At 36.3% G+C, this 23,185-nt stretch overlaps 2 protein-coding genes across 4 annotated transcripts in view; one reads left to right on the top strand and one right to left on the bottom strand.

The window, feature by feature from the left end:
* TPR (translocated promoter region, nuclear basket protein) overlaps positions 1-819 on the top strand; it is a 65,094-nt gene extending 64,275 nt beyond the window's left edge. Inside the window, exon 51 of one of the 3 annotated variants that reach the window (XM_032633115.1) lies at positions 616-819. In XM_032633115.1, coding sequence (XP_032489006.1) covers positions 616-671 — 56 coding nt within the window. In that variant the 3' untranslated portion in view covers positions 672-819. The remainder of the gene's footprint in view (positions 1-615) is intronic. The other 2 variants (XM_032633097.1, XM_032633106.1) reach the window with 2 other exon arrangements.
* On the bottom strand, positions 15-21,188 carry PRG4 (proteoglycan 4). Its single transcript, XM_032633127.1, has 12 exons — positions 21,113-21,188; positions 18,084-18,206; positions 16,668-16,787; positions 8,674-8,820; positions 8,027-8,140; positions 4,808-6,589; positions 4,154-4,231; positions 3,458-3,594; positions 3,025-3,181; positions 2,368-2,565; positions 1,770-1,895; positions 15-967 (listed from the first exon to the last, which is right to left on the bottom strand). Exons 1-12 carry the CDS (start codon positions 21,186-21,188, stop codon positions 870-872), a joined length of 3,156 nt encoding a protein of 1,051 aa, XP_032489018.1. The 3' UTR covers positions 15-869.
* Positions 21,189-23,185: the final 1,997 nt, after the last annotated feature.

Genomic DNA, 23,185 nt, shown 5'->3' with positions numbered 1-23,185 from the left:
TCTAACATACTGATCATGTGATAGGATGTGGGATAGTAATAAATGGAATGAGTTTTCTAATCCTTAACCTCCAATGTGTATCTAGTTTTTTTAAAACGTTCCAAGGGTTGATTAAATAAGTATACATTGAGCATATGATGTTTACTAATCTGTAAACATCTTGCAGACAAGTTTGTATACTATAGGTATATCATGAATATGTGCTTACATTTTATTTTTATTCATTTCTTCCTTAAATTCATGGTATAATCTGGAAAAGCTAAACTGTTACAGTGCTATGTAGATGTAACTACTTGTTACATCTCTGCCTATTGTTCTTATACTTTTTATACAGCAGAATAAAGCTTTGTGACTTGTTTAGCTAGTAAAAGAAATGTAAAATTTCAATATCTCTGTTTTCCAATGTAACTGTTAGAGATTGCATTCATGTAATAAAACATTAATCTGATTGTTGTAAGTTCCATTGAAGATGTCACATATCTAACAGCTTTTTGTCTACATGCCTGCACACTTGATCTTGAAAATTTTTATAATGAACTAGGGTAAGTGAATACTCTAGTTTTGAGCTAACTTTTTAAAAGATGCATTCAGTTTAATTCTTTTTCTCTCTTATAGGTATGAGCCATGCAATGGGAGGGAGAGGAGGAATAAATAGAGGAAATATTAATTAAATGTTCTATAAACTATAATAACTGTGAATAAGCTAGTCAAATCTGTTTTAGTGTAATGATTGTTGAGTTGAAAAACATTTTTGTATTTAAATTGGTATGCTTATATCAACATTCTTTATTAATAAAATGTGTTTCAGTGTCAATATTTATCATTCTTTTCTTCAGTTTAGTTAGTCGATTCTTCCTTTGCCCATCAGTCTAAGGACAGTTGTACCAGACATTAGATAAGGTCTGTCCAGAACGAGTAGTAATGCCTCTTGCAGTTCTAGTTGGCACATCGATGTTATAATATTGATCTAAACAGAAGAGAAGTCACTTTTTCAATTAAAAAGAAAACAAAACACTTGAACTTAAAAATAGTTTATATTTATTATTATACTCAAAGACAGTATTTATCATTTTAATATCAGGAATGTATTAATTAATTTGAACTTTCTGACAAAGAGAAAAACAATTGCCTTGACTGATCTTTCACCATCTTTCAATAAAATTAGGTTTAACTCTGCTTTTTCAAAGTAAGAATTTGAGAAAACCGAGTTAGTTTAAAAAATAATTCATTTGGGTTTTATTCTTTTTTGGGGAGGGGGGGTTTATTCTTTAAAAAAATACATTCTGATGACATTTATATAGGCAGAAGAACTTATATTTTTATGGATTTTTCAAGGAAAAATATCCCAGGTAATATAATTTTGTTAATAAAATTAGTTTCTCAGCAACTTCTTTCTGATCTTACAGACTGTGTAATGATGTAAATCAGTACAACTTCGTGGCAAACAAGACCTCTGTTAAATGCCACAGATAATAGAAGTAAAATATTGTTTTCAGTAGCAGTTTTACTCAATTAATTGGATGTTTCTTCATAATAGGCTTTAATCTCATGAATGATAGGGCAGAAATGAATTGCAATCCATTCAATTTAATTGAAAGTAAAGCAAAAATCTAAACTTTCTCTTCTTCAGAATAATTAGAATAAGTGATGTAATTTAATTTCTCACCTTCAGTCACCATTGAACACTTGTTTTTGCTTTGAATTTATTCATGTTTCAGAGATTAGATACCATCTTCAGAAAGCTATTAAGACTTTACTTAATAACTTACCTTTAGAAAAGGCATAGTAATCGTAGCCATCAGGTTTTCTGATGTTGGGCAGTGATATAGCTGAAGTAACCACATTTGGAAGTCCTCTCCACAGTGTACTCACTTTAACTTCATTATGGAGGAAACCTGCAGATGACACTTTAAAGGTTTCAGATTGAAAGGCAATGTACTGTATTGGAAAAAGCATCTGTTCGAGTCAAACAGACCTGGGTTTTAATCCCAGTTTGGTCACTCAGTAGCTCTGTTACCTTGGGTGAGTTAACTTCAATGCCTCAGCTTTTGCTATCTCTGATATGGTACAAATATCTACCTTTTAGGACTGTTTTAAGGATCACAGATTTGGATTTAATGTTCTTGGTTAATGGTATTATAATTAACAAACCTGAATAAATTGCCTTTCTTAGCCACAAAGAAAAAAATATTGATCTTTGGTCATTCATTGAAGCAAATTGATGTTTTGCATCAATTTATTATTATTAGAATAATACTAAGTATTAGGGTTATATGGTCAGTATTTATATTTAATAAGCCATACTCTGTAAGAAACTATTACATCTACTTCATGTGTAAGAATTTTTAACACAGTAAAAAATATTACCTTTGTCTTGATAAGTGACTCTGATGGGTGAATAGTGAATTCTGATGGTGTGTGTTTGGGAGGGCTCTATAGCACGTTCAAATCGACGTCTCCTAACCTGTGTCGTTTCTCCATACACTGGATAACTTAGAGCAAACTTTCTTCTAGTACACTTTTGGGTGGGTTCGTGTTTATAAGTATACTGCTGAATGCTGCCACCTATGATGAATTAGAAAATCACATACAATATGAAAATTAATTTTAATTCCCAAAAGAGATGGAAAAGAGCTTTTACAAGGTATAGGAAACAATGTTTTTCATAAAGTATGTCCAGACATTAATAATGGTTATTAGTCAAGGTATTATAAAAATAATCACTAAATCTCGAAGTACTTGTGAATAAAGCCAACAAATTGCATAGTTATATATTTAACTTTGAAAATAAATGACATTCTTTATATCAATGTCCTGAAAACTCATGAAATTGTGATTTGCATGTTGAGAGAGCTAAATACTTCTTACTGCCCTTTTTATTTTTTAATTGAAAATACTTGATTCTAGCCATTAAAGATATCTTTTGACAGTAAACCCTATAATAAATGGAAATATTGAATAAAATTTTCCTGGCAGATCACTCCTTAAAAGTTTTTTTAATTTTGTCAATTATGTAACACATACCTCTCTTGAAAAAATACACAGATTCAGGTCTGTTCTTGTATTTAGCTACTGAGAGAGCTGCCACTATTTTTCCATTTAGTCCTCCAAATCCTTTGGAAATTAGTTTGGGATACCCTGCATCTTTTATATCATTGGTGAAACGCCAGTACTGAGAATCCTGGTAATTAGAAAGAGGAAATGATGTGAACAGCTTTTTTAAAAGGTTAAAAAGAAAAAAAAAGGTTAGGAACTCATTCTTAGATTTAAGTATAGAGAGAAAGTTTTAACTTAGTTAAGTATTTGAATAAGTTGACAATGTTACCAAATTGAGTGTTAACTATTAAATTTTAATGGTAGTTTATTAAAATATGGAGACCCTTCTGAAGTGGAGGTTAAATTGTCATAATAAAGAATAACTATTTGCTGATTTCTCTCACAAAGATATTTTTCTTACCTTAAAGAAGAAAGTTTTTCCTTCACAGTTGCATCTAGTAAAAACAGTATCAATGGGGGAAGGAATGCCCCAAACTTCAGTAATTCTACGAGGTGGAGATGGTGGACTGAATGCATTTAGCATCCAGAAATAATGACCTAAAATTGAAAGTGATGATCAGCCTACAAACTGAATGAAGACTAAAACCTATCCCAGAAGAAATCAAAATGAAATCTTTTAAAAACAGTTTATCATAAAGAAGCAGATTGAATGTGTTAACAAGCATTCTATGATGTTTAGTCAGAATTTTTAGTACTAATACAGAAGGTAGTATTTGAACATTTCTGAGAGTAGATATTTCTCAAGTCTGAAATCTAGCATAACTTAAAATATTTTAGTTTCCCAGCTTCTCTAGGAAGAGCCTTCTGGCTTTGTGATTTACAGAAAATGACTTATCTCTCATTTTCTTTACCTGTTAGCATTAAGGAGTTATAATTAAATAACTTTATTTTGTTTGTTACTTTACTATGTCCAGTTTTGTTAATCCAATATTTTGGTATTTACCCTCAGGTCCTTATAATACTGTGTGAGGTAAGTTCATCAATCAGGTTTCCCTCCAGGAAGCTCAGCACAAACGTGTACTCTCCCATGGCTCTTGCTCTCATAAACACCAAGAAAAATACAAGGGGCAGAAAAAGAAATGTGTGCAAAACTCACCTCGAAATGCAACTAATGTCCCATTGCGCAAAGTAGTCAGTCCATCTACCGGCTTACCGTTGCATAAATTAGTCTCATCTAAAACGAATTAACACAAATTAAGCCAATATAAAAATGAGAAAAGTGTTCCGTTCTTTTCAAAATAGAACCCACTGGGTTCTATTTCCTCTGTTCACCCTTTCCTAAGCTCTTGAAGAGTATAATTTGAGGTACATATATTTCAGAGGTGAAAAAGAAGTGATATATTTCATAGTTGTTTTACTTAAAGGTGATATTATTCAAAAAGTGTTATATAAAAATAAATTATGAACTGGAATGGGTAAGGGTACCTGATCTTCTAAATTAGACAAGTATTGGATATTCGATCTCAACGTGAAATTCTGTTTCTCAATTCTGATTGCCCTGTGGAATTGGTTTGGAAAACAATATTGCAGATTTTTGCAATCCTAGGTTATTACTTGATTTTCCAAATAACAAAATAAACTTACTGTGATTACCCCTCTGCTTACCTGTAGAGAAGATGCAAAACTTCACAAGTTCAGGGTTCTAAATAATATATATCAATAGAATAATACTAAATCAGGGCATCCTGGTTCAGAAAGATTTAAGTTAACATTGTCAATTTTAAACATGAAAGTAACTGATTCATATTACCTGAAAACACAGGGTTGATGCCAATGCCTTGACTGGGTCCTCTCCCTATGAAATCAGTGCCTGGAATAAGAGTTAACACAGGGGGCCTAGGAATCATGTGAGGTTTTTCTCCTTCAGTAGCATCTGCATCTTCATTCTTTGCATTTACTTCGATTATTTCTGAGTTGGCAGTTTGGTTAGGGCTGGTGGTGGTTTGGAGCTTGGCTTCTGCTAAAGAGGTAGGGTTTGATTTAGGCATTGCTGATGTCATCTTTGGGGGAGTTGGTGTAGTCTTCGGTTTTCTCACTTTAGGTGTTTTTGTCTTTTTGGTACAAGGGAGCTTTTTGGGTGCTTTGGTTGGTTTTTGGGGTTTAGGAGTTGTCACTTGAGCGTTAGTAGCTGTACCTTTTGTTATAGCTGTTGTTGGTTCAGGTTTGCTTGTAGTCTCTTCAGTTGTCTTTTTTGTTGCAGTCATTACTTTGGGTGCAAGAGTTGTTGCTTTAAGAGTAATTTTGGATGATGCCATGGTATCAGTTGTGTCTTTTTCTGTGGCCTTGTCTTTAGCTGTTGTAGTCATTTCAGGTTTGGTCACTTTAGGAGCCTTGGTTGTAGGTACAGCAGGCTCCTTGGGACTGTTTTCAAGAGTCTTTGGTGTGGGTTCTACAGGAAACTCAGGAGTTGATTCAGCAGGGCCCTTAGGAGTAGTGGGAGGCTCCATGGTGATAGTTGAAGTAGAGGCCTCTGAGGTGGTTGGAGCAGGTGTATTAGGAGAACTTGGAGTAGGTTCCTTGGGGGTGGCAGAAGCTGGCTCCTTGGGGGTGGTGGGAGCAGGCACCTTGGTGGTGGTGGGAGCTGGCTCTTTGGTGGTGATGGGTGTAGATTCCTTGGTGGTGAGAGCTTGCTCCTTGGTGGTGGTGGGAACTGGCTCTTTGGTGTTGATGGGTGTAGATTCCTTGGTGGTGGGAGCTTGCTCCTTGGTGGTGGTGGGAGCAGGCACCTTGGTGGTGGTGGGAGCTGGCTCTTTGGTGGTGATGGGTGTAGATTCCTTGGTGGTAGGAGCTAGCTCTTTGCGGGTGGTGGGAGCTTGCTTCTTGGTGGTGGTGGGTGTAGATTCCTTGGTGGTGGGAGCTGGTTCCTTGGTGGTGGTGGGTGTAGATGCCTTGGTGGTGGGAGCGGGCTTGGTGGTGGTGGGTGTAGATTCCTTGGTGGTGGGAGCTGGTTCCTTGGTGGTGGTGGGTGTAGATGCCTTGGTGGTGGGAGCGGGCTTGGTGGTGGTAGGTGTAGATGCCTTGGTGGTGGGAGCTGGCTCCTTGGTGGTGGTGGGTGTAGATTCCTTGGTGGTGGGATCTGCCTCTTTGGGAGAGGTGAGAGCAGGGGATTTGCTTATAGTTTCAGCTTTGAGTGTAGATGTAGCAGGAACTTCAGATGTGGGTGCAAAGTCTTTAGTAGATGTTTTCTCTGCATTTTGTGTCTCTTTAGCTGAAGTAGTCTTCTCTTTTGCAGTAGTTGAAGTCTGTTTATTTGTTGTAGAAGTCTCTTTAGTTTCATCTGTTGTCTCTTTATTGGCTGTCAAAGGCGTCTCTTTAGTTGTGTCAGAATTAGGTGGAATACTGGGTTTAGAAAGTATTGGTTTTACTATTGTAATCTTGGGAGTTGTGGTAAATTTATTACGTTGAGTGGTGGGAATGTTAGCAGTTGGGGTGAGCTTGAAATCACCATTGTCCGGTCCACTTCCAGCTTCATCTATTACTGGTGGTTCTGGGGTAGGTTTCGTTTTAGGGGTTCTTTTCTTGTTGTCTTTTGCTAGTGAAAAAAATACACATCTTTTATTTTTGTATAGTTTTTTTTCTTTAATAGTGACATAAAGATGCCATCCTTATCATTGACTAGCTGTGTTGTCTCTAGGCAAATTGCTAATTTCTAACATGTCTATTAATTTACTGTAAAATGATAAATGCTCAACCTATCTTATTGGGCTATTTTAGGGAATGAATGGGATAAGGGGTGAAAAACACAAGTAAAACTCAATAGAATATATGGAAGCAAGTGGCAACTTTGAAATGATCAATATGATCAATAACACTAATTCTACTCTTTATGTCAGTGTTCTTTGCCTGTCACTTTCTCAACTCTTCTTATTCCTTATTGCTTGGTGCCACTTCCTTCCTACTGGAAACCTAGTTCCAACATCTTTTAGACTCACTGCACCAATTCCCTCAGAGACCTCTATAACTACATCCAAGGAATCTGTTCCAGTCACCCCCATGGTTCCTGCTTAGGCCTGTTTCTGTGCACATGGCTTTTAACTGCTTTCTTTCCTCTACCTGGATAAACTCAGCAGTCTCGGGATACAGAGAGGAGATTAGGATGCCATGGCAGCAAAAGGACCCTGTTTAACAGGATTTCCCCTAGCAGCTACCCCATAGGTGACATACAGAGCCCAAGAGGCACATCACTGAGATGAGCTCCATTTAGCAAACACTTCTATTGTGTGCAAGACTCTCTGGATAACTCAAAGATTAAATATCTGGCTATTCAGCTGGAAAGAAGGCTTCAGGGAAATAACCACCCAGGAAATGAGTTCTTCAAAACTCCAGTATCCAGAATCCAGTACTTCCTGGAGAATGAGGATGTACTTTAGAAATTCAGGAAATAATAAAAAAGCAGAACAAAGGGAATCTCTTTTTAGGAGGTAATAGCCAATTCTGTAGTTTCTCTACTACAGAAAAATCAGCCAGATACGACAGATAATTTATTAGGAAAATAATAAAGAGGATCTGTAAAATGTGGATAATAATATTGCCTTTCTCAGAAATGTATGAGAATTTAATGGATTAACATTTTAAAACACTTAAGGAAGTATATAAAAGTTAAATAAAATAAATCTGGGGAAGGAGAAATGAAAAGACAAGATAGAGGAAAGAGAAGAAAGCAATGATGTCAGGTAGACAGGACTTGAAATAGAAAACTTAATAGTCATATCTGGTGCCATCCTGTGGTTCTACAGTTGCTTCTATAGTATCTTCTTCCTTTGCTTTATAGAGTGGTTTCCTAGCTGCTTGGCACTAATTTCCTATAGGAAATTTTCACTGGTATCTTCTAAAGTAATTTTTATGAAGTTACATACCCCCCCCCAAATATTGAAATGTCCTCAAATCATTCTACCCACACGCCTTACTTTTAGGTCATTATTGTTAACATGGCATTGATATAGTCACTGATCTTTATCAATGCTCAAACCTTTGGGTTTCTTCTTTAACTCTCTATTAGCAGCTGAATTTTTGGAAAACTTGATTTTCCGAAAAGTTGAGGAAGAGGAGGAGGAAGACTCTTGATTTTCAGAAACAGAATGTTCTATAAATCAAATTAAAAAGTTGATCACACCAACTGTGATTTAAAGCAAAAAAGAACTGCCAGTTCAAATACAACAAAAAATGCTATTTATTGATCTACAAATGTCTGTGTTCTGCTTTTGTTTTATCAGTACTATGAGCAACAGCTCTTGTAAATGTCAGTTAAAAGCAAGGCACCTGAGCTTGTCACAGATAACTAGCGGTATAACTATATAACTTTCTCTCAACTTCCCCATATCTTACAGAATCAAATTGTTCTGCAAACAAAATCATGGCTTTTTTTTGTTTGTTTTTAAACAGTAAGACTTGTTTCTTCTGATTATTTTAACCTAGTCCCATACTGAGTTTGGTAAATAAGGAAAATAAATAACTGAGCATTTATACTTTGGCTTAAACTCTGCCCTAAAACAAGCAGTGTGATGAGCCTTTAATGACTCAGAAGATCACCCTGTACTATGAGGAGTCTTATAAAAGTCCACCTACAGGTTATTTCATCTCAGAAACCTCCTTTTTTTACATCTGTCATCTTCCTACCTTCTGTTATTTCCTCTGATTCTATAACTTTCTTAGTCTTCTTGCTTGATGATTTGGGTGAACGTTTGGTTGTTGATTTGATGGTCTGAGTTGCTCCTGGAGGTGGAGGTGCAGACTTTGAAGGTGGTGGTGATGCAGGACTGTGCACTGAGACCAAGCAAGATGGGTCAGTTAACTTCTTGTTCATATTCATCAGCAACTCTAACTGTGAAAGGCACTGATGCATCTGGCTTCAAGAGTAAATGCTGGTGAAAACCTGTATAGGCAGGCTCTTGGCCCAACACCAACAATTACTCCAAGCTATCTGAAGATGCATTGCTACAAAAAAAAAATTGGTTCTCAAATTGTAAATTATGATGGGGAGCAAAGGCTCAGGAGTCAGAAGACTTCCAGTTCTAGACCTACAAGGGTCTATCGTGACCTTGGGCAAATGGGCAAACCCTCCTGAACTACTCTTGCCTGTAAACAGAGGTGTTTCTTCTGGATGATTTCTGAAGGTATTTGCCTGCCTAAAAAATACTTTATGAGCTGTATACTTTGTGCCAGCCTCCTGTGATATCAAAATAATCACTGCATGTGGCTGACAGATGTTTGTGCTCTCGAGAAGATAAATATAAAAATTACATTTTCCTGTTTTCATATTCATTTAAATCAAATGATACCAATTTACGTTTCTTTTTTTCTTTTTCTTAATTACAAAAGTTCTACATAAATATTAACTCATGGAAGAATTTCACATTATGCTTTCCTCAAAATGTATTGCCCTTCTCCAAGATAAACAGCTTAGTGGTTTGATGTGTATCTTTTTAACCTACATGGAACATGTTTTGACCATTAGGAACCAGAAGAAAAGAAGGAATTCTGAAAGATAAGAAAGCAGAGAATGGGGTAGGAGGAAGCACTCTGGGTAGAGGACAGTGGTGATAAATCCTCCTGCTCTTACCAAACTTCTCCTCAGAACTCTGTTTTTGCAATCTGCATGAACTGACCACCATACCTTTCCCTCTTTCTCCTCCCACCCCACAAAAACACCAGGTACCTCAACTCAAGAAACAGTTTTATCACATTCTAACTAGTGATCTTGAGCAAACTATTTAACTTCTTGGATTGTTTTCTCACCCATATTCAGAGGCACTTGACTGCTTCAATTCTTGAAGTGTTATGACTTTGAGATATATAGATGCCTACAACTGGTATCTATAGCAATCTTAAAACAAGTAAGTGTTCCCTGGTGGCGCAGTGGTAAAAGAATCCGCCTGCCAATGCAGGGGACATGGGATGGAGCCCTGGTCCGGGAAGAACCCACATGCCGTGGAGCAACTACGCCCATGTGACACGACTGCTGAGCCCACATTCCACAACTGCTGAAGCCCACGCACCTAGAGCCTGTGCTCTGCAACAAGAGAAGCCACTGCAATGAGAAGCCCACTCACTGACACAAAGAGCAGCCCCTGCTCACCACAACTGGAGAAAGCCCGCATGCAGCAAAAAAGACCCAACACAGCCAAAAATAAATTAATTAATTAAAAAAAAAAAAGACTAAGGGGTGAGATGCAAGATAGTTTGATTATTTTTTTTAATGAAATACTAAGAAGAACTACAATCCTGCAGCCTGTGGAACAAAAACCACATTCACAGAAAGATAGACAAGATGAAAAGTCAGAGGGCTATGTACCAGATGAAGGAAAAAGATAAAACCCCAGAAAAACTAAATGAAGTGGACATAGGCAAACTTCCAGAAAAAGAATTCAGAATAATGATAGTGAAGATGATCCAGGACCTCGGAAAAAGAATGGAGGCAAAGATCGAGAACATGCAAGAAATGTTTAACAAAGACCTAGAAGAAGTAAAGAGCAAACAAACAGAGATAAACAATACAATAACTGAAATGAAAACTACACCAGAAGAAATCAATAGCAGAATAACTGACGCAGAAGAATGGAAAAGTGACCTGGAAGCCAGAATGGTGGAATTCACTGCTGCGGAACAGAATAAAGAAAAAAGAATGAAAAAAAATGAAGACAGCCTAAGAGACCTCTGGGACAACATTAAATGCAACAGCATTCGCATTATAGGGGTCCCAGAAGGAGAAGAGAGAGAGAAAGGACTGGAGAAAATATGTGAAGAGATTGTAGTCGAAAACTTCCCAAACATGGGAAAGGAAATAGCCACCCAAGTCCAGGAAGCACAGAGAGTCCCATAGAGGAAAAACACACCAAAACACATAATAATCAAACTGGCAAAAATTAAAGACAAAGAAAAAGTATTGAAAGCAGCAAGGGAAAAACAACAAATAACATACAAGGGAACTCCCATAAGGTTAACAGCTGATTTCTCAGCAGAAACTGTACAAGCCAGAAGGGAGTGGCATGATATACTTCAAGTGATGAAAGGGGAAAACCTACAAGCAAGATTAGCCGGCAAGGATCTCATTCAGATTTGATGGAGAAATCAAAAGCTTTACAGACACACAAAAGCTAAGAGAATTCACCACCACCAAACCAGCTCTACAACAAATGCTAAAGGAACTTTTCTAAGTGGGAAACACAACAGAAGAAGGGACCTACAAAAACAAATCCAAAACAATTAAGAAAACGGTCTTAAGAGCACACATATCGATAATTGCCTTAAACGTGAACGGATTAAATGCTCCAAACAAAAGACACAGGCTTGCTGAATGGATACAAAAACAAGACCCATATATATGCTGTCTACAAGAGACCCATTTCAGACCTAGGGACACATACAGACTGAGTGTGAGGGGATGGAAAAAGTTATTCCATGCAAATGGAAATCAAAAGAAAGCTGGAGTAGCTATACTCATATCAGATAAAATAGACTTTAAAATAAAAAATGTTACAAGAGACAAGGAAGGACACTACATAATGATCAAAGGATCAATCCAAGAAGAAGATAAAACAAATATAAATATATATGCACCCAATATAAGAGCACCTCAATACATAAGGCAACTGCTAACAGCTATGAAAGAGGAAATCAACAGTAACACAATAACAGTGGGGGATGTTAACACCTCACTTACACCAATGGACAGATCATCCAAAATGAAAATGAATAAGGAAAGAGAAGCTTTAAATGACACAACAGACCAGATAGATATAATTGATGTTTATAGGACATTCCATCCAAAAACAGCAGATTACACGTTCTTCTCAAGTGTGCATGGAATATTCTCCAGGATAGATCACATCTTGGGTCACAAATCAAGCCTCAGTAAATTTAAGAAAATTGAAATCATATCAAGCATCTTTTCTGACCAAAACGCTATGAGATTAGAAATCAATTACAGGGGAAAAAACATAAAAAACACGAACACATGGAGGCTAAACAATATGTTACTAAACAACCAAGAGATCACTGAAGAAATCAAAAAGGATATCAAAAAATACCTAGAGACAAATGACAATGAAAACACGATGATCCAAAACCTATGGGATGTAGCAAAAGCAGTTCTAAGAGGGAAGTTTATAGCTATACAAGCCTACCTCGAGAAACAAGAAAAATCTCAAACAATCTAACCTTACACCTAAAGGAACTAGAGAAAGATGAATAAACAAAACTGAAAGTTAGAAGAAGGAAAGAAATCATAAAGATCAGAGCAGAAATAAATGAAATAGAAACAAAGAAAAAAATAACAAAGATAAAAAAACGAAAAGCTGGTTCTTTGAAAAGATAAACAAAATTGATCAACCATTAACCAGACTCATCAAGAAAAAGAGGGAGAGGACCCAAATCAATAAAATTAGAAAGGAAAAAGGAGAAGTTACAACAGACACCGCAGAAATACAAAGCATCCTAAGAGACTACTACAAGCAACTCTATGCCAATAAAATGGACAACCTGGAAGAGAATGGACAAATTCTTAGAAAGCCATAACCTTCCAAGACTGAACCAGGAAGAAATAGAAAATGTGAACAGCCCAATCACAAGTAATGAAATTGAAACAGTGATTAAAATTCTTCCAACAAACAAAAGTCCAGGACCAGATGGCTTCACAGGGGAATTCTATCAAACATTTAGAGAAGAGCTAACACCCAACCTTCTCAAACTCTTCCAAAAAATTGCAGAGGAAGGAACACTCCCAAACTCATTCTATGAGGCCACCATCACCCTGATACCAAAACCAGACAAAGATACTACAAAAGAAGAAAATTACAGATCAATATCACTCATGAATATAGATGCAAAAATCCTCAACAAAATTCTAGCAAAGAGAATCCAGCAACACATTAAAAGGATCATACACCATGATCAAGTGGGATTTATCGCAGGGATGCAAGGATTCCTCAATATACGCAAATCAATCAATGCGATACACCATATTAACAAATTGAAGAAGAATAACCATATGATCATCTCAATAGATGCAGAAAGAGCTTTTGACAAAATTCAACACCAATTTATGATAAAAACTCTCCAGAAAGTGGGCATAGAGCGAACCTACCTCAACATAATAAAGGCCATGTACGACAAACCTACAGCAAACATCATTCTCAATGGTGATAAACTAAAAGAATTTCCTCTGAGATCAGGAACGTGACAAGGATATCCACTCTCACCACTATTATTCAACATAGGTTTGGAAGTCCTAGCCATGTCAATCAGAGAAGAAAAAGAAGTAAAAGGAATACAAATTGGAAAAGAAGAAGTAAAACTGTCACTTTTTGCAGATGACATGATACTATACATAGAGAACTCTAAAAATACCACCAGAAAACTACTACTAGACCTAATCAATGAATTTGGTAAAGTTGCAGAATACAGAATTAATGCACAGAAATCTCTTGCTTTCCTATACATTAATGATGAAAAATGTGAAAGAGAAATTAAGGAAACACTCCCATTTACCATTGCAACAAAAACAATAAAATACCTAGGAATAAACCTACCTAGGGAGACAAAAGTCCTGTATGCAGAAAACTATAAGACACATGTAAGAAATTAAAGATGATACCAACAGATGGAGAGATATACCATATTCTTGGATTGGAAGAATCAATATTGTGAAAATGACTATACTACCCAAAGTAATCTACTGATTCAATGCAATCCCTATCAAATTACCAATGGCATTTTTTACAGAACTAGAACAAAAAAATCTTAAAATTTGTATGGAGACACAAAAGTCCCCGAATAGCCAAAGCAGTCTTGAGGGAAAAAAATGGAGCTGGAGGAATCAGACTCCCTGACTTCAGACTATACTACAGAGCTACAGTAATCAAGACAGTATGGTACTGGTACTGACACAAAAACAGAAACATAGATCAATGGAACAAGATAGAAAGCCCAGAGGTAAACCCATGCACCTATGGTCAACTAATCTATGACAAAGCAGGCAAGGATATACAATGGAGAAAAGACAGTCTCTTCAATATGTGGTGCTGGGAAAACTGGACAGCTACATGTAAAGGAATGAAATTAGAACACTCCCTAACACCATACACAAAAATAAACTCAAAATGGATTCGAGACCTAAATGTAAGACTGGACACTATAAAACTCTCAGAGGAAAACATAGGAAGGGCACTCTTTGACATGAATCACAGCAAGATCTTTTTTGATCCACCTCCTAGAGTAATGGAAATAAAAACAAAAATAAACACGTCGGACCTAATGAAACTTCAAAGCTTTTGCACAGCAAAGGAAACCATAAACAAGACGAAAAGACAACTCTCAGAATGGGAGAAAATATTTGCAAATGAATCAATGGACAAAGGATTAATCTCCAAAATATATAAACAGCTCCTGCAGCTCAATATTAAAAAAACAAACAACCCAATCCAAAAATGGGCAGAAGACCTAAATAAATATTTCTCCAAAGAAGACATATAGATGGCCAAGAAGCACATGAAAAGCTGCTCAACATCACTAATTATTAGAGAAATGCAAATCAAAACTACAATGAGGGATCACCTCACACCAGTTAGAATGGGCATCATCAGAAAATCTACAAACAACAAATGCTGGAGAGGGTGTGGAGAAAAGGGAACCCTCTTGCACTGTTGGTGGGAATGTAATTTGATACAGCCACTATGAAGAACAGTATGGAGGTTCTGTAAAAAACTAAAAATAGAATTACCATATGATCCAGCAATCCCACTACTGGGCATACACCCAGAGAAAACCATAATTCAAAAAGACACATGCACCCCAATGTTTTTTGCAGCACCTTTTACAATAGCCAGGTCATGGAAGCAACCTAAATGCCCATTGACAGACGAATGGATAAAGAATTTGTGGTATATATATACAATGGAATATTTCTCAGCCATCAAAATGATCAAAATTGGGTCATTTGTAGAGATGTGGATGGATCTAGCGACTGTCATACAGAGTGAAGTAAGTCAGAAAGAGAAAAACAAATATCGTATATTAACACATATATGTGGAATCTAGAAAAATGGTACAAATAAACTGGTTTTCAGGGCAGAAATTGAGATACGATGTAGAGAACAAACGTATGGACACGAAGCGGGGAAAGCTGCAGGGGGGGATGGTGGTGAGATGAATTGAGAGTTTGGGATTGACATATATACACTAATATGTATAAAATGGATGACTAATAAGAACCTGCTGTATAAAAAGATAAGTAAAATAAAATTTAAAAGAAAATAAATAAAAATGAAGTACTGAAGATCTAGCTGATGCCTTCATTTTCAGTTGGACCCTGACTATCTCTGTGAATTCTGTAAATGATGCACTACCTTCATCAATTTTTTATCCTTGAGTTTTACAAAAACTTCAAGTAATCTGACCCACCACTTGGTAGCATAAACTATTGTCTTTATTAACATGTTCTCTCAATGCTTTGTCATTCTCTAACTATCTTCCCTCCCCATCCATCCTCTGCCCAAAATAAATTCTTAGTTTTTTTGTCTCACAGCCAAAACAACTATCAGAGTGATGAGTAAATATGGAACACTCATCTCATGTGTCCTTCTGAAAGCTGTAGGAACTCTGAACTCTGCGATTTTGATTACAGGGGGTTGTCTCCATTATTTTTGGAATGCTCTCCAATGAAAACATTGAAGAGTTAAGAAATATTCCTTAACTATGCTGATTAATAGTTTTCCACCCTATTTCTCCACTGTTTGAAAGAAGCAGAAGGTGCAGCCTTGTTTAAATAAAATAAGATTATGCAAGCAATGCTTATTTTCACTTTTATCCCCATAGATATTCTTGTTTTAACAGAGTAGGATTTAAGAACAAACATTTGGTAAAAGAAAGGAATTCATTATTTAAGTACATTGTTAAAAGTCCTTGTTTTTTTTTTTGTTTTTTTTTTTTTTTTTTGGTAAATCTGGAGGGTTTTATTATGCCCTCAAGAGTACTCCTTCAGGACCAAAACCAGAGAAGAGGATTTTAAAATGGAACTACCTATTTTTATTGACTCCTTCACACACAGGCATTTAGATAGAGACTACTGAGAGGACTGTAAAGATCAGAAGGGAAATACAATGGACAGTTAGCTTCTTGGTTTGCCTATCAACTTAGTACTTTAAACTGACTCAAATTTACTAGTTCAGAGAAGCTGGACGTGTTGATTCTGTCCTCAAATATACACTCAAAAACATTGAGAGCAAAAGCACAGATAGCTCAAAGGACAGGTGACTTTGTGGGGTCATCACCATAGGATTAGACAAGAAATCATCAAATGAGCTGCTTACTGTCGATTTAACCTGAAATTGAACCACACCTGGAGGAGAAAAGCATGTATGCCCAGCCCCTATCCTCTCCATTACTCAGCCTGCAATCACTTGCACTCCTGGAGCCTGGCTGAGCCAGGGAGTGCTTTAGAAGAAGCATTCCTTCTTTAATTCATCTTGGTGAAACAAAATTAATATGAAATAGCGTATATGTTAGTAAAATCACGACCTGAGTTGTACCGCATGTTAAGACATTATCAGTGAAGCTAAGACAGGTGCACAGATCTGGCTGTACTGAGAGGCACTGATTGGTACTGAGATGCTTACCTTTTTCACAAAAACTGTCATAATCGGAACAACACTTGCCGTACTTCTTACATTCTGAGTCACAGTCACACGCCCTCCCTCTTGAAAAGGACTCAAAGCAGCGGCCTTTACAGGAAAACTCTACCCAGAGCAAAACAAAACATTATGGATTATTGGTTACACAATCAGTCATGCCCATGTATTGATAGCCATTTCCCACCCTATAGCTGACTAGAGTTCCAAAAGTGCATAGCTAAGTCTTTTATTTGGAATTTGGAAGATAGATGGTTTCCCAAGTGGAGACAGCCCTGGTCAAGAAAGAAATATGGTGACTAAGGAAAATTTTCTTGCCCTTCAAGGCTCCAAGAGACAGCCCAATGCTGTCTGAGTCATTTCATGTATGGATAGTGGAAAATTGGGAAATGCCTAAAGAGGTAAGTACACTTCATATGAATTCCCACCATTCTCCCCTTTTGATACTGCTACTTTTTAAGTAGATTTTTGTCAATTGAGCATGCATATTCTACAACAATATATTCTAAAGAGCTGGCTTAATATAAATAGGTCACTGTTTAGGCTCAAAAGTCATTTATAATACAGAAATCTTTGTCATGACAAACTGGGTATGGTGTAGAGTTGAAAGATTTCAGCCTAATCCCATGATATGGACTATATAAGAAGCCTGCTCACTTCCAAAAAAGCCTTGGTTAAAGCCACGATGATTTACCCAGGCCTATTTGAAATAATTACCTTACTCAACAAACAAATTGTACAACAATATATTTATCAACTTCACATGAAAATTCTGAAGCAAATATAACTTTGAGCCACTTTTAATTATAACTTTCATAAATTAAATATGAAATATTTGCACATTAACAAGAAAATGGTTCAAAGTATGTTTAAATGAAGTATCATAATTTAAAATTCATACCCTTTGGGATGTAACTGAAATCATTATACACTCATTATTAAACACTTTTAAAGTGCCTTCTTCAGGTAATTTAGAAACATATTAATAACAAAAAGTTAAACAGCAAGATTATTTTATGTCCATGAATTTTTTGATGAAGCTATTGAAGGGCTCCATCCCTAAGCAATTACCTCTCTGGTTAATAGCAAAGAATTACTCATTACTATTTACTTAATGATTCCTGAGTCATAGTATTGTCTCTATTTAAAACAAGACATGATACTTGGCACTAGTCAGTAACCTTGTGCAAGTGACAGACTTCCAGGCTCCCCTTAACCTCCCCCAGTGATCACAAGCTTTGACACCACCCTCAGGCACAGCACACTGCAGCATTTATGCAAGGGAAGGGAAAGGCACTTCAGCACAGAGAAGTGAAATAGTGTGACAACAGCACTGCAAGGGGTGCAAGGAGACTCTCACAGGACATGTGCTTGACAGAGGAGACACCAGCTCTCAGGACTTACCTACAGCGCAGACTTTCTTGAAGTCAGGGCAGCACTCCATGTAGTGTTGACAGTTATAATCACAGTTGCAGGTGGCATCTCTAGAATACCCTTCCCCACATCTCCCTGCACAGCTTGATAAATCTAAAATTATACAATACTAGTGTAAACAGGGCCAAGCCACTTTGTAAAAAGGAAGAAATCTAGGGAGGAGGACAAAGCTGCTTGATGAGGCAGAATTTTATCAATTGGAAAGGTTGGGAATGATGGTAAGCAATGGGTCCAGGTGACTTTTGCCTGGTCTCCTAGGTGACCTTGATCATGCCATTTTATTCATTACTAGACTGAGAAGATAAATGCACTTTTGAAAATCAGGCTGAGTAATGGCTTTGCACAAAAGAGGATGGTATTCCTGGAGGAGGGCTGGCAGCTACAGCTCTACTGATACTGCTACTAGGATGATGACTAGTTGCCATTTACTGAGCATCTCTGTGCTGGGCACTGAGTCATACATTATCTCTAATGCTTATGAAACGTTGCCAGGAGAGTATTAGTAGTCTCTTTTTTAGAGGTAAGAAAGCTGAAACACGGAAATTTTAATAACTTGCTCAAGGGCACCCAGCTACTTAATAACTCCAGTATATATGTATTACAGGTCAATTAACACCTATTAATCATTCATAGTGGACTTCCCTGGTGGCACAGTGGTTAAGAATCCTCCTGCCAATGCAGGGGACACGGGTTCGAGCCCTGGTCTGGGAAGATCCCACATGCCTCGGAGCAACTAAGCCCGTGCGCCACAACTACTGAGCCTGCGCTCTAGAGCCTGCGAGCCACAACTACTGAAGCCTGCGCACCTAGAGCCCGTGCTCTGCAACAAGAGAAGCCGCCGCAATGAGAAGCCCGCGCACCGCAACCAAGAGTAGCCCCCACTCGACACAACTAGAGAAAGCCTGGTCACAGCAACAAAGACCCAACGCAGCCAAAAATAAAATAAATAAAATTTTAAAAATCATTCATAGTGACCTCTTTCACTCTTAGAAGTGTCTTGATTTGCATAGTAAATTATATGGTCATCCTAAGTAAACAGCCCACCTAGAATTTGAACTCTAATATATCTGATTCTGATACCCAAACTTGTCCTGATCACATTGCCTCTCATTTCTGATCATACGTTTACAGCAAGCTAGTCATGCCAGCACAAACTTCCCTAGGCCCCTGCTCCTCTCATGCGTGGGGATAACTGGGCGCTATGAGTGTTGGGGAAGTCAGATGCTTAAGACCACCACTAAAGAGAGTACCAAATAGGTGACTCTTGAAAAGCATCTGGACTTGAATAAAGGTCATGAACAGAGTTATTTTGGGTAAAACAAAACAAAAACAAAAGCATAATTATCCTTAAATATATTTTTTAAGTCATTTAGAAAACACCTTGAAAACCTCCCTGAAAGATAACCTCAGAAATGTAACAACTGAATCCATCTCTGGAATAGAAACTGGCAGGTGCAATGTCCTAAATCCATAGAGGGACGCAGAAGCACACTGAAAAATTACTCAAAATAATGAGTCCAGGAAAGTTAAAGTCTTAATATGCAAATAAAACAGTAAACATTAGGACAACTTTCAGAACTTTTTACATACACATGTGCACAATACATACAAAAATGCATATTATATATAGTGTATGTATATAAATACATATATATAAAGAAAAAAGAATGGGAAGAGGCTGAGAACGCAAGAAAAGCAGACAAGACAACATCAAAAGGTTATTCTTTTATAACTAGCAGATTTCTGAAATAGGAAGTCAATCATCTTTACAGGAAAATTTATTTCCATAGATTTAATGGCTGTCCTACTTTTATTGATGTTGATTTTAACAACTAATTTTAATTTCATTTATTTAAAGGAGAGTAAAACTGTTCTAGTGAACAGCCAATTGTATCACAGAGGAGAGGTAGCTCAGGAAATGCACCCAGTGTTATGAACCTTGTAATATTATTCTGAGAGAGCAGAGGGTTTGGATACACCCTGGTATTCGTCATTCCTGATTAAATATTTATATTTTCTTTCATGCGTTTTCCCACCTTATCTAAGTGATTCTGAAACTATGTCCATGGCAGGCAGCTATCTCACATGCTCAGGCTTATTTAATTATTTTACTGGAAATGTAAACAATGCCATAACAGTCATGCACCTTGATTTTTCTTCTCTCAGATTTTGCTTATCAAAGAAAAAGAAAAAAAGAAAAGGACATTGTAAAGCAACCATACTCCAATAAAAATTAATTTAAAAAAAAACCAATAACTTGAACCAAAAAAAAAAAAAAAAGAAAAGGAAACAAAAATCCAAAGCTTGGTGTTATTGTTAAGTAATTTATCTTGTGATGCTAGAGACTTCTGTTAAGGTGATTACACTGAATGTACCTTAACATTCTCTAAAAATGAATAAAAAGAACTGTTCATCCAGGACTAACTCTGTTTTTGGATGGCTGTGAATGGTTCAATATTATAATATAAAATGACATTCATACCTGTGTAAATTTATATCTGGATGAACAGTCCTTATAAGAAAGAAGGGGCATTTTCAAGATTAATAAAATGTCATTTGAAACATTGTAAATGTTCATTGTAATATATCGACATGATGCCATAATTTATTTGATGTAAAAGATTAAATTTCTTTGTAAACATGTAGGAAAAAATTATATGCTATATACATATTGTTCATTTCAGTTCATCTAATGATATTTTATCATTTCAGCATAGTTTTATTGTGTAAGTGTCTATATTTTTTTAAACCTTTGAGAGAACTATAGGAATAATTAGTACAAAATTCCATTGAAAAGCTCAAAACTTCTTGAAAAACTTCATAATACAAAATGCTTATAAATATGCTATATATTCTATACATAATTTTAAGGTTTTATTATGTATTAAACTCAAACAAATATACGTTTTTAGAAATCTATTTCTTTTGTTGTCATAAAAGTCAGAACTGAATGATTAGCAATAGTTGTTAAATAAAAGTATTTTTGATGGTTAAGTTACCTTGAGAAGAAACTTTCTGAATCAAGAAAACAGAAAGCAGCAACAAAAAGTAAATGGGAAGTATTTTCCTCTCCATAGTTGTTTTCGGGTACTGAGCCCTTGCTGAAAAGAAAAAAGTATCAGAAAACTGCTCTTGAATCTCACGACTAATTTATGCCTGTGTTACATACAGTGTTTCAGTAATTTTTAAAATGCAATTTGATGATAAAAACCATCTGATTCTTGAAACAAGACTTTTAAAGTAACCAGCCTTAATTTGTTGTAAATATTTGACCATTAGATTTAATCTTATGCAGAAAAAAATAATCAGATCACCATCACAGTCATGTTACTGACGATTTTAATACTTTAGAATCTCCCCAAATAGAAAACAGACTTATCTTCAAACTCTATTCAAATTACAGCATGTACTTACAGTGCAGGGTTTAAATCCTATCTTGGGGGAAAAAAAAAAATAATAACCAGATTCAGTAAAATTTAATTTAACAAACAAGAGTTATTGTTCCAACTTTCCCTTAACTCTCAAAATAAATTTATAAGCTTCCAGCAGGTGTATTGCATAAATGTGATCCTTTTCAAAACTTTCCAACCACTATCCTTATAAATCTTCTCAAACACCTTTAATAAGGTATATCCCTATTGAACTGAAAACACATTTAATTCCATGAAGCAAGTTAACTTTGACACTTACCCGTAAAAGGAGAGATGAATTTCTCCAATGTCCTGGAAGTCTTATATACCAGGGCAAATACATTGGGATGAACCAATTAGTCCAAAGGTTAGACAAAATCAACAGTGACAACCTATGAAATCAAACTTTCCTCATTTATTGGAAGAGGTCCCAGACGACTAGACTTAGGCAACATCTGAAAAACACTTCCATTAAGAAAAATGACTACTACAAATAAATTTAGATTTATTGGCCCAAACACACTTCTAATTTCTAAGTGAAGTGAACAAATTGTTCTGAGATGGTAAATTGCTCTGGCAGGCTTTGACTAGTGCAGCAACTTTAAAATAGTCAAATGCTCGTGTCATTTCTTTCTTTCTTTTTTTTTTCCCCCAGTTAATCCAGCAAAGAGTGATTTTGAAATTTATCTAGTGTCAGTTTGTGGCATAAATTTTCTGAACTTATACTATTAATTCTAATGTACGTTTCTTGAGTATTTTCATTTTCACCGAGCGCAAAAAATATGCTTTCGATTCTACCTATTGGTAGATGATGTACACTGTGGCTTTTATAACTTCCTTTACTATGTAAAAACCTGCTTAAAAATTGCATTGATATCTCCCTTAGCCCCTTTATTTAAGCCCAACATTGTTTGGAAAAGGTCTTTTTACTTACTAATTAACTTCCTTGCCACAGAGAAAATGTGAACTGTCAACCTTGCCGGGCTGGGTCAACTAGCTCAAAGTTTTACCCAGTTTGATATGCAGCGTTCCTGTTCAAGTCCTATCTACCTCCATAAGACCCAGTTTATGTCCTAGCACCCCCAAAAAACTTGTCAGATCAATCCAAAGCACATACAGAATCATTGAATTAACTGTTCATCTCTTTCCTCTCCACCCCCCCACCCCTCCTCCAACAGTCTGTGAATTTCCCAAGGACAACAAACACCTATGTTTAATTCTTTTGCCAGGATCTAGTCCAGTGCTTCACCAAGGATGTGTTTAATACAAGCTTGTTGAACCAAACTGGTTTAACCTGGATTCTGCTGTTTACTATGTGCTGCACTTAATTATCACCAAAAAAATGCCTTTAAGTTAAATGTAATCATCCATATTTTACAGATAAGATGAAGAGCCACAAATCAAGAATCTGTGACCCATCTAAGGATACATAAAGGAGGTTTCATCATGTTTCCACTATATTCAGCTCCCTTTCGATCAAAGCCATCAATTCAGTACTTAAACACAGTACTAAATTTTACTCCTTCATGATTACATGTGGGTTTATGAGATTGTAACCTTTGTAAAGACAGGGATTATAATATAAACATCTCTTTTGTTCCCAAAATTCTTATTCCAGGCTAAGTATATAATGTATAAGGACAATTTAGAGACTATCTGATC

This window comes from Phocoena sinus, chromosome 1 (genome assembly GCF_008692025.1).
Source record: "Phocoena sinus isolate mPhoSin1 chromosome 1, mPhoSin1.pri, whole genome shotgun sequence".
Taxonomy (NCBI): Eukaryota; Metazoa; Chordata; class Mammalia; order Artiodactyla; family Phocoenidae; genus Phocoena; species Phocoena sinus.
This window is presented reverse-complemented; position numbering and strand designations above follow the sequence as displayed.

Coding starts and splice junctions, on each gene's coding strand:
- PRG4 (XM_032633127.1), bottom strand. CDS start 21,188: ATGGAGAGGAAAATACTTCCCATTTACTTTTTGTTGCTGCTTTCTGTT. Junction 18,207..21,112: donor TCAGAAAGTTTCTTCTCAAG/GTAACTTAACCA, acceptor GTATAATTTTAG/ATTTATCAAGCTGTGCAGGG. Junction 3,182..3,457: donor GAAAAACTTTCTTCTTTAAG/GTAAGAAAAATA, acceptor TCTAATTACCAG/GATTCTCAGTACTGGCGTTT.